At 45.3% G+C, this 12,317-nt stretch overlaps 1 protein-coding gene across 3 annotated transcripts in view; it reads right to left on the reverse strand.

The window, feature by feature from the left end:
• pcdh18b (protocadherin 18b) overlaps positions 1 to 6,550 on the reverse strand; it is a 12,463-nt gene extending 5,913 nt beyond the window's left edge. Inside the window, exons 1-3 of one of the 3 annotated variants that reach the window (XM_024283882.2) lie at positions 3,317 to 6,550; positions 2,893 to 2,948; positions 2,592 to 2,761 (exon numbers count right to left, since the gene is read on the reverse strand). In XM_024283882.2, coding sequence (XP_024139650.1) covers positions 2,592 to 2,761; positions 2,893 to 2,948; positions 3,317 to 5,824 — 2,734 coding nt within the window. In that variant the 5' untranslated portion in view covers positions 5,825 to 6,550. Of the gene's footprint in view, positions 1 to 2,591; positions 2,762 to 2,892; positions 2,982 to 3,316 lie in introns of all 3 variants that reach the window. The other 2 variants (XM_024283883.2, XM_024283881.2) reach the window with 2 other exon arrangements.
• Between the last annotated feature and the right edge of the window lie 5,767 nt (positions 6,551 to 12,317).

Below are 12,317 nucleotides of genomic sequence, written 5' to 3' on the forward strand. Positions count from 1 at the left end.
TCAGCACTAGCATCTTCAGAGGCCAAATTCAGCTTACAGCATTCACACTGGTGTTATTTCAGGTAATCCTAAATATCTAGTTCAAAATGGTGTTAAAAAGTTACAGTTTAAAAGTTTTTCAAATGTAGTTTTAGTGCTCAATAAATGTTTATCCTGTTCGACCCGTGACCTAAGGTGTGTTTGGGATTTTGGCCCCCTGTGTGATTGAGTTTGACACCCCTGCTGCACAGAGAGACATTGTTTCGTCATGGTGTGAGTCCGTGTGACCACCATGTACAAGGATCAGCTGACACTCAGGATTTGTGGTGTTAATGGTACTTGAACATGAATCACTTCGGTTTGGGTTTTTGTCTGTGGAAAGACTTAACTAGCAGGGGCTGTGCACACAGGGATCCGGTTGTTATGGTTCTCTGTTGTTCCTGAACCTCTGATACCCTCCATCCATCCATCCTCTGCATCCTGACTGACGCCACTTTCTGCCACGCTGAGCAGCGACTGATGACAAAGAGGGGGCGGCTCCAAATCATGGACGCTGCCATGGACACGGAGGCTGAACATGCCGGGGGAGCAAGGTGAGCTCTGAAGGTGTAATTATGCTCTTCTGGGCTCAATCATGCGGCAGCCCGGCACTGACTCCATAGCAACAGTTCTCCATGCAGTAATTAAATGGCTCTTTTTCATCAGAGCCTCGGTTCTGACGGCTGAAAGCGAGGGCTGCAAGGCAGGAAAGAGGAGAGAGTCTAACGAGTTGAGCTCCTCCACACAGCTGTAAAAGGGGGGGGGGTGTTGGTGATGAGGCTGTCGGCCGTCTGGGTGGACTCTAATTGGGATGTAGCTTGAATGCAGCTTAGAGTGATGGCTGTGTGGGAGCTGGAGCTCTGGGAGCAGAGGGATGGCATTATTAAAGAAGTTGTGGCGGCTTCACCCTGACTGACATTTGTTTAGATGGGGAGGGGGGCATTGAGTGTTTATAACCCCATGCAGATGTGTGGCAGACCTTTGCTCTTTGCAGGAAAGATGCTTCAAAATCAGATGGCTTATTTTACACGTGTTCAGCTCAGGCAGGTGGAGGAGATGTCCGCAAAGAGGGACACAACAGACAAACAAAACCCAGTGGCTGCATGCAGAATCCTTCACAACCTCCCACATGCAGCTTTAAGCAAACATGCTGCTGTTGGTGAATGGAGAGACAAACGATTGTGCAGAAGTCACTTGCTCCTGATCTTTTTAGGAGGACTTTTCTGAAACTCTGACTGTCCTTTCTTTAATTATATTTCCCCAAAGAATAGTGAGAAGAAATACACAAATCTTTAAGACCTGCAGATCTTATGATACAAATCCCTAAAAACTGCTATGTAAAAGTCTGGATCCTTAGTAAAGGAAATATAAAAGAGAGAATACACAACTGAATTCAGAGACTGTTTCCATAATCTTATGATAACCCCGCCATAATGTGACGATTTGATGGCTTTAAAAGATAGAGAGGAGTCTGAGCTTTTCTCTAGTTCACAAAAAATAGATGAATTGAGAAGCTGGACATTTTAACAAAATATAGAGGAAGAACTCTGCAGTTCAGACTTTGAATGTGAAACCAGCAGGAATTGTGCCTTTTTGGTTGCAGTGCACATGATCTTTCTTTTGTTCAATGAGTGAATGACTTCACTCCCACCCACCCACTCACTCCTGTGTGCCTTTATGAGCTTCATCACATGACCTCTAGAGGGGGTTGCAACCTCAAGACTGAGGAGTCCTCCTCGTGCTGTGGCGAGCTCAAACGACATTTTGGTCAAAGTCTGACAACAAATATTATTTTTTCTTCTTGTTTTATCTGGAGACAAACTTCACTCGCACTAAATATTTGTCTTACTGAAGCTTTATTAGGAGTTTGTACTAACAGATGTTGGTTTGTCACTGTGTTGACCAAAAATGCTTCATCACAAACCATCATTTTCTGCTTTGACCTCAGAGAATCCAGACTTTAGCCTTTCAGATTAATTACTTTTACCTCCAATCATTTTGTAAGGTGTTGGTATAAGATCAAACAAGCAGAAGACAGAATAAACCTTTTTTCAAAAGGGTTTTCTGGAGAAATGTGGTTTAAAGAACCACTCCGATAAAGTTTATTCGTGTTGCACATTAGTGTTGCATTTTTTGATGATGGATGACATAAATTAGGAGAATTATTGCTAAAATTGTATTTCTGAGCATTTTTTTTATCAAATTGTTGTGAATCAGGAACAGAGAAAAAAATGCAGTTTGATCCCGCCCACATTCTACAGACAAATTTCTGATGAACTACTGTCACTCTGCAGAAACTATGTCCTAGAATTTTTTTTTTTTTTTTTGCCTTAAAACAGCATATTAATAATTAAAAGACCACTAAAATCACTTTTACAACAGAACATAAGATGATCTCAGTTGATGAAAACAATTTACCAGATTAAAGTAAAACTTTGGAAATGAGTGAGTTTTAAGTGAAAAGTCTTATAGTTTTACATGGAAATGAAAACTTCAGTGTTACATTCAGAACTGGATGAGAGCATCGATAGAGGAGGATGATGGGAAAAGAAGGATGTTGGGGTAGGTTGTACCTGCATGCGGTCTGTGCCGACCTTCATGGGCATATAACTCAGTAAAGCCCTCACCGAGGAGCCGGTCCATGGGGGACTCCCTCCCAGGCTCGTAGTCGCTGTCCCCTGCTTCGCTGTCCCCGCGCCCACTGTCCTTCAGACTGAACTTGTCCATCTCATTGAGGGCATATCTGCATAGAGAACTAACCTGTTATCTAATGGCAGTAGGCATAGAGGAGCTGCAGCATAATGGGTAAATAAGAGTGGTTATCATTTGGTGTTTGGTTCTGCTGAGCCCTAACAACAAAGCACAGCAGCTTACCTATAGCTCCGTGTATATTTGTTGCCTCTGAAGCTTGGCCGGGGCTGGTACTGGCCCTGATGGAGCATGGACAGAAGCTGTGAGACTTGCTACCATCCCAAGAGAAACAAACAGGACAAAAAAAGAAATAAAAGGAAAAATGAAGAGGGGGAAATGAATGGAGTCAAACAAGCAAGGCCACAAGACAATGTAGGGAGGGGTGCATTCTAGGAGAGGGAGGGGTTGAGGGTGGCATGATATTGGGATTTCCTCCTGAATGTGATGGTCAACAAATAAATGGCACGAAGGGCTGAGGGAACAAAATGTGGGGGCAGGGACACATTCAAACAAATGATAAAAACATTGAGCCCATATGTCTCCTATTACTGTGTAAGATGCTATTTGACAAATACTACAAACCAAGGAAATTGTGTTCATGTCTTACCTCAACAGGAGGTGTAGCATGAGCTAACTCTAGAGCAAAGTTCTCCGGGACGTGATTGGAGGAGATGGTGACCAGGCTGTTGAGAGACTGGCGGCTGTGATGGCTCTGTCTGCTCCCCAGAGTGCCTCGCTCAGGTGTAGGTGATGGCAGAGGAGAGCGAGGGTGTGCCCGTACCGGTAAGGTTCCGTTGACGGTGGGTACCAGTGTGATGTCGGCCTTGTGGATCTGCCTGGAGGGCTTCTTAGGATGGTTCTGGTAACTGTTTTCTGCCACACGGCAGTTATATTTGTGTCTGGGGTTTTTCTTCTCATGGTTGCAGCGGGCAGTTGCGAACATCACCATGACGATGAGCAGCAGAGCACAGACAGCAACCAGGAAAATTATGACAATGAAGGGGGTACCCAGAGGGCTCTGGCTGGAGGCAGTGGGATAGAGGGAGGGGAGGGGGTCAATGTTCTCCTGCAGGGTCAACCTGAACAGGACTCCTGTGGTTAGCCGATTTGCTCCCCGATCCTGCACCTCCACTCGGATCTCCATCACATCCCGTGGAGCCTGTTGTAGGCTGGCATTGGTTCTGAGTTCGCACCTCCTCGCGTCCATCATAAAGAGCCCATCCTCATTCCCACCAACAATGGCGCATCTGAATTCTCCGTTGGAGCCCGAGTCATGGTCAACTATTTTAAGCGCTGTGATTAACTGACCTGGAGAAGCATACTTCCACACAGGAAGCTCAGCGGTGTGGTTCCGCAGCAAAGGGGAGTGGATGACTGGTGGGTTGTCGTTTTCATCCAGAATAGTGAGCAGGACACTGGTGTTGGCCGACAGTTCGGGGTTCCCCCCATCCCGAGCCCGAACCGTGAAGGCGATCCTGCTGACGTCTTCATGGTCAAAGCTACGCAGGGCGTAGATGGCACCATTGGAGGGGTCAATGGTGACGCAGGTGGAAATTGGGATGTTTTGGGCCAGAGAATCTATGATGGAGTAGGTGACTTGGCCATTGGTACCAAGATCTGGATCTGAGGCCACCACAGTCATCAGATAAGCTCCTGGAGAGTTATTTTCTGATTTAAAGACCTCATACCGGCTCTTTTCAAAACGAGGAGGATTATCGTTTTCATCCAGAACCTGGACTGTGAAATGTTTGATGGTGGAAAGGCTGGGAAAGCCCCTGTCCTCAGCTATCACCGTCAGACTGTATTCTGATCTCTTCTCCCGGTCCAGCGACACATTGGTCAGGATCATGTAGTTCTTCTCGTGGGTCTTCTGAAGCCTGAAGTGACCTTGACTATGCAGTCTGCACACCACTTCACCATTCAGTCCTGCATCATTGTCATCAACCCGCACCAGAGCGATGAAGGTGTCCACTGGGGCCCCCTCTGAAATATAGGCCACCTCCTCCTTCCCTGTTGTCATCAGGTTGATGTTGATCTCAGGCTTGTTGTCATTCACATCCACCACTTTCACCACAATTTTGCAAAGCCCAGGAATGGAATTAGGGCCCAAATCCTGAGCTTGAACATCCAGTTCATATGAGACGGTGCTTTCATAGTCCACTTTCTGTATCAGAGTGATGTGGCCGTTATCTGGATTGATTTTAAAAGTCTCCCGGATCTTTGGCGAGACGTGACTGCTGAAAGAGTAGACTATTTTCCCATTGGTGCCCTCATCTGGATCTGTGGCGTTCAGGTCAATGATCAGAGTCCCAAGGGGTGAATTTTCCAGTAGGTTGATGATATATGCCTGTTCATCAAATGCTGGGCTGTTGTCGTTGGAGTCTGAGATACTTATTTTGAGCAGAGTTGATCCTGACTTGGGGGGCGCGCCATTATCCGAGGCAGTGAGCTGCAGCTGGTAGCTGGACTGCACCTCCCGGTCCAGCTCTCTCATCACCACCAGCTCTGCGTACTTGGCCCCGTCCGTCCTCGTCCTCACGTCGATCTTAAAGAAGTTGTTGGGCGTCAGTGAATAAGTGTGCAGGGAATTCTCCCCGACGTCCGCGTCCACAGCGCCGTCCAGCGGGACGCGGGTCCCCACGGAGGCGCTCTCGGAGATCTCGATGGGCACTATGCCGCGTGAGAAGTGCGGGGAGTTGTCGTTGATGTCCAGCACCTCCACCTCGATGTGGAACAGCTGCAGGTACTCCGTGGGGAGCGTGACCACGTCGAACTCAATGGAGCAGTTTAAGTTTTTTTCACAAAGCTTCTCTCGGTCGATTTTGGTGGCAATGCTGATCTCTCCGTCCTCCTCCCGGACGGACAGAAACCGCGTGCCACCCCGCTGCATGGCGCGGAACAGAAAGGTCAGGGAGCTGGGGAGCTTGGAAAGCACTCCGGCCACGTCCTCCTTCAGCCGCGCGATGACCGTGCCCACTTTCTGCTCTTCATAAACTTTGTATTTGAGCGTCTTTCCCGTTGTGCCTTCCACGAGCGCGAACACAAGCAACAGCCAGAGAGCCACTGAGCAGAGCGGACCAGTCCTGGCTTTGGCTCCAATCATCTTTGCCCCCATCGTCTGAGCGCGCACTGTGGCGACTGTTTCCACAGCGGGGAGAACCGGGGGAGGGACGCGCGGTTGTTTCTTCACAGCTCTGGCATGTTCGATCCCCCAACTCAGCGTCCAAAACAAAAAGTCAGCAAAATCAACAAAAAGGAAACAACCTGTGCGTCTTTCTGAGGGGCCGTTGCGCACACATACATGCAGACGCTCTCCTCTCAGTCCAAACTGTTGCCTGAATGCGCAAACGCCGCCTCCTGTGTGCGCGCCGGGAGAGAGTGAAGTGTGCGTGAAGAAAGGAGCAGACTCCTCCTAGAGAGAGAGGAAAGGGGGAGAGAGAATGCACGCGCGACCCGCTTTACGCGCACCCTTCCAGCAGCTCCTTTCTTTCACTCCTCTGTCTTCCACACAGCAACATCCCCCTCCCAAAAAAAAAAAATCACAGAATGGCCCCTTTCAAGCAGGATTCATGCTAAGTCCGCTTCTGTCCTCCCCCCAACGACCCAGAAGACTCCCCTGAATCCGAAGTGTGTCAGAACAATAGACCAGAGGAGAAGTTTGTCTGCGCGCGCCGCCCGCGCCTCTGACCCGTCAGGACGCGCATTGTTCTGCTGCCTCCACAGCGCGTGCCAGCTTAGACCTTTTTTTGTTCACGCACCAAAACTGAAGTTTAGAAGCATAAAATCAACCGTCATCCCGAACGAGGGTTTTTCAACTCTGTGCGCAATTACGCACCAGTCCAACCACTGAAAACGCGTGACGCAACGGTTCCTTCTAGACTCATCTATCTTTACGTGCTTAAAGAAATGCAAACAAATGTGTTCAGACGCATCTGAGTTAAAATGTGAAACCCAATACTTAAATTGATCTTAAGTGGTGGCCCTGATCTTTATTTTATTTAAATTTTCTTTATTTTTCTACATGTTTTGAGTCCTTTCCTGTCCGTTTTTGGAAAATGGTTTGGTTCCTTACAAAAACTTATTTTAGGGGTTCATCATTTCAGTCAACAGTAAGTTAAAATTTTGATGATTATAGGTTATTGAACTTTAAAGAATGATTACTTAAATCAATAAAGACTTTGAAACCACGTGAAGGGCAAAAGCATCTGCATGGACCAGTCTGTGCGTAATGTAACCAAACATCTCATTAAGCTAAAATTGGGTTAGCTTACAGTCTTTAACTGAATACTTCCATTAATGTCAAAAACAACTAGTCTTTGATCTTTTTACGTTTTCACCAACTAAAGGTTAAACATTTAAAACTGAATGTTTCAAAATGCTGATAAAGTCAGAGAATCCTCATATTACTCTGACAGTCTCTCCACAGAGAGGGGGTAGGTTTGTTCAGGCATGTGCGCCTTTACGACCCCCCCACCGCCCTGCTGCTGCTAGATAATGCTCCGTGGAAGCCTTCATCTCCTCATCTTCCTCAGTGGCAAACAAGTGGGCGAGCGGAGCTTTATGAGAGCAGCGCGAGGCCATCTGCCCGGGGCCGCAGACATCCCAAACCTGCAATTACCATTTATTCAGACCCCGCCGCCCCCATCTGACAATCAGCCAGAGAGAATTAAGCCCAGCGCCTGGCGGATAAAATCTAATATCCTCCCTTTGTAAACCGGACTGTATGACTTATAAGTGGCTCTGAAGGACAGCGAGCCTTTATCCTGCATGGCTGCTGCTTCAACAGGAAGATCACAGTTGAGACAGCATCTGACTTCACAATGTTGATGAAACTTTCATCCATTTTCAGCTCAAACCTCGAGAGCGGGATGAGTCCCGCGGCACAGCCTGTCAGCGGCTGAGCCACTTTATCTGATCACCGCGGCCCCGCTGTCATTACAGCGATGATCTGGGGGCTCTGCGGGGGGGTGCCCCTCTGTGATGGATTTTATCTGCATTTAAATTCCTGCGTGTGACCCGTGGGAACGGGCTCCCTGCGCCGCCATCTGTCCCCGAGCAAACACATGGACACCGGCCCTCAGAGTCTGCAGGCCCCCGCTGCTGAAAAAGCAATTTGTGTGTGTGGGCACGCTTATTGACTTCTACCAGGACGAACGTCATTTAGTGACTTCAATCTGTGGGTCATCTGTACTGTGATCAGATTTGACTGAAGTTGGATGTTTGCGCTTCTGCTCCGCTTTGTGTCTTTCTGCGCTTCCGAGGGTCTCTGGATCAGGTGGTTCTGTTGAGAGGCTCCCTGTGTCACAGATAAGTGTGTCGGTGGCAAAACTCTCTTAGTGACCCACTTTTGAGAGCAGCTTCAAGGAGCCACAGACACTGATTTAGGCATACTCTGGTTCATTACGCACGGTGCCAGTTTGTGCCCGCGCGCTATACCCAGCATTGGGTGTTTGTCACCCACCGGAACAGGTTATCCACATACGGGTGCCGAGGCGCAAAGCCCACGGACACGCGCGCAAATCAAATTTACTCTGCGATGAGACCGCGAGAAGTTACACATTACACTCATTTGAGCCCAGAAATTCACCCCCTATCCCACCCGGAGAGTTCCAGTGAGTTACGGGAACCAAAGTAAACGTGAACCTGCTGTTGGTGCTACTGTAAACGAAGATGATGGTGATGCTGCTCCTGATGATGAGGATGAAGATGCTGCAGGCATCCTTCATTAACAAACGTGGAAGATCAGCCTGATCCAGCAGCCTGTTGGAGGGGATCATAAAGTGAAAGAAAAGAGCAGGTTGGGGGTCTCTGGAACTTTGTCATTAAAATGAAGCACGAGACCCCCGCCCACCCCCCTGACAAAGGCAGCTGAGCAGGTGGAGGGAGCGGCTGCAGGCTGGAGGAAGGGACGATGGTTGTGGTTAGAGGGGGAGGGGGGTACGTTTTGAAGCTGTAAAGTTAATAAAAAAGTTAAGGCTGCAGTCATATAGTGAGAAACGCCATGTTTAGACTGGAACCGAATAGTACCGAGCCGAACCCAAATAGCTACGGTTCTTAGAACCGAGAGCGACATCGGCGCGCGCCGTTCCGGGGTCGCGCCCGGGGGTATTGTAAAGGCACGCGAGCATCTGCCAGTAAATCATTAACATGCAGTCAGGTCGCGCGAGACAGACGGGACTGGGGTGGGAAAACTGGGTGGAGCCACTATTCTTTTTTTTAATTTAAACTTTATTTACTCAGAGCTCCAATTCATAAAATTGGTGGTGGGGGACATTTTGCGCTCCAGGCATCGATGAACAGTTTACATGTTTTTCAATGGGGTGTAAGGATTCATCAATGAATCGATTTCTATTGACTCAACCAGATCGATCTGTCTGGCAGAATCGAACAGAATTGACTTGTACCATTAAAAATACTTCAAAATGAGGAAAATTGATAATTGGACATGGAAAACACAATTTGGATTGAAAAATGGTAGCTTTATTTTAGTATAACTAAAAACCACAAAGTGCCATCACAGTGATCCAGCAAAAAACTGATCAACCATCTTTCCAGTCCAATGTGACCAGTGTGGGAGAGTGTTTTGTTGGATTATTTTGATGTGGAAAAACAACAGTGGGATGAACTTTTTCAAACTAATATGTGAATGGATTTGACGTTAATTCTTGTTTTCGTGTTTGTTTGTTTGTTCACATATTTAATTTATTAGAAATACCAGGAATCTGGAAAACTTCACCTGCACTGATCAGAGGTATTTATCACTGAGTCACACTGGTGGAAGTTTTGGATAAAGATGTTCTGTTCAAGCTGGCTTAAAACTGTACGACTGGATAGCTCTAATATTACTCAGCGTTTTTGTTCCAGCGGTAATGTTAGCTTGGGGTTTTGAGGGGCTTCAAACCACAAATGGATGAAAGGAAGGGAGAGAAGGCTCACTCTACGCCTATAGTCCTGCCTACAACTCAGAGGTGAATTTCTAATGATTTAGTGCCACTCTGTAGAAACTAAAAAACAGATTTATGTATTGTGGCTGAAAACAAAATTAGTATAAGAACTAGATTTGTTTATCATTCTGATCAAAGACGAACTACTGCTTCTCCAAATGGGTTTTTGTTCTAAACTAAGTAACTTTAAGAAAAGGTCCCCTTGTTGTAATCGAGTGTATAAACTTTTTGAGAAACTAAATTTGTCATGACGAATATGTTTGGGGTGGCTTTCCCGCCAGACATTTTTCAGCTATGATCATCAAATACAAATGTAAACTTATTTATAATCTGAATTTTACCATATTTGTATTTTATTTAAAATTAAATGTCGTTTTACCAAAGTTCTTCTGACTTTCACATTTGAAGGCCATGTTAAATGAAAAAGAGCTTTCAGAGAAGAAGGGAACCTTAAGGAAGAAGCTTAAACACTTAATAAATAATAATAATTTTTATTTAGATAGCGCTTTTAAAAAATACTCAAAGATGCAAACTTGAGGTCTGTTCTGACATACATATTTTGAAAAAAAAAATACTCAACAGTAATATAAATATAATGCAAATAACAGTAAATTCAAACAAAGAGGCAACATTTGAAGCATATACAGTATTTCTAAATTAGTATCAAGCTAAATCTCAAACTTTCAAAGTGAAGCATTTGTGTGATTTCTGAATGCAGCTCAAAGGCTGAGACTAATTTTGAATTTAAAACCAGCTTTTACCAATTTTTACCAGCATGAAGCCCAATGAGACAAATTTTCTTTGTGATATTGGGCTATCTAAATAAAAAAAATTTGATTTGAATGTCAGTTGTTTCTGGATGATGGTTATTTATGAACATCATAGACCATCAGTAAATCTTCAAAGCTACCAAACAGCTCAACATCTTTTTTCTGTCCATTAATGCTTCTGTTTCCTTATTATTATTCCAAAGCGTGTAAGATATGTCGGAGCCTTTACTGAGAACCCTTTGACCCCGTCCATTTGGTTGGAGTAAGGCCCTGACAGAACACTTATCCAGTGCACAAAATAGTTCTATTCTGGCCCTGGTATTGAATTAACCCCTTTTCCTTTTGAGAATCCTTGATTTTTGTAAGCTTCATAAATAAGCTTAAATGGAGTGAATTGGATTGATTTTTCAAGTCTGTCAAATAAAGTAGACCAAGAAATTTGCAAATGTTGACTTTCTTTCTGCGTGTCTCCTGTGCACAGAGGAGTGCCTCCTCCACCTGTCATGTTCGCTGTATTTCAGAAGTGACTTAGTATGCAAAACTTGTGAGTTTTACTTCTTTTTTGCCTCCTCAGCTGAATGTGTCAGCCTTAACGACAGACAGTGACTTGATGTTTTTCTGGAGCGTTGATCTCTCAGGAGGAAACATCCTTCCTGTTAAGTTATGAAAGGGGAAAGGAGATGTTTTAAAACCAAAACAGGAAGACGGGGACTGAATGTGCAGTGACAGTAGTGTACCTAAACATGCTGCAAATTGGATTCTTCTTCATGGCGTTTTTCCTACCTGTCTGCAGAAAGACACACTTTCATCAGAGAGAGCATCAACAGTACATGGAGCACACAACAACTCAAAAACCTGACTTTGGACACTAAAGACACGTTTGAAGCTGTTTTATGTGTAAAAGAAAGGAGTTTACTTTGGATTACCATCGCCAGCATGTTTCTTTGAGAGAAAGAGAAAAAGTGGGACATTAGACTGGGAGAAAGGCTCACCAAGATCTCATGAGCCTATATGATAAGTGACTTTGATCCACTGGTTACGTTTACAAACTGGTGACAAAAAAGTCACCTAGAGTATGAAGCAAAGAATCCAATTTCGGTTACCACTATCCCAAAAATTAAAACCATAATTTTCTTTCAGGAAGCATGGAGGAGGTTCTCCCTTGTCTTATCTATGGTACCCACTGTCTGTAAAGAGAGTTTTACCCTTTCAGGGCCTATTCACTGCTTGGAGTCTGTGTTGCTCATGAATTATCCAAAAATGTGCTTTGTCTGGCTGTAATTCTGATTGTTGGAAAGGGAGAAGACAGACCAAGACAACAGTCACATATCCTAAAATGCTACCGGACTGCAACCTCAATTAAAGTTTTTTAGCAAATTTTGCTGTGTGGTGGCATTTGTAATTGGGAGGCAGCAGTTGCATTTTTACATGCAACACGAAGAGGTATTAACAAAAATGTGTCATTTTACAACAACCAGACAATTTCTCTCTAAAAGTTGACATCAGTCAATGGCTGCTTGGGTGCATTTCAAGCGGTGGCAGTCCAGTGACAGGCGGAGTTGAATGAATGAATGAATGAAATGGTTTATTTCAATCAATCAGGTCACAATACATACATAACATATCACTTAATAAATCACAAGTAGATCGTTTGAAAGAGAGTGGAAGGAAGCGAAGTTGACACCGTTACAAAGTTGGGCAACAGCTGGGTGGCCACAGGGTGGATCGCTGACTGGCAGCAGCTCTGATTGGACAACGTGTAAATGTCTGCGGATGGTGGCCGTCCATATCAATTGCCACCAGTTGCCCAGCAGCCTATAGGTATATAAAAAGCAGGCCATTCTGTACCGCTGACAGGTGCTTAACTGCCATCTACATACATTCATGACCACGC

This window comes from Oryzias melastigma, linkage group LG10 (genome assembly GCF_002922805.2).
Source record: "Oryzias melastigma strain HK-1 linkage group LG10, ASM292280v2, whole genome shotgun sequence".
NCBI classification, from domain to species: Eukaryota; Metazoa; Chordata; class Actinopteri; order Beloniformes; family Adrianichthyidae; genus Oryzias; species Oryzias melastigma.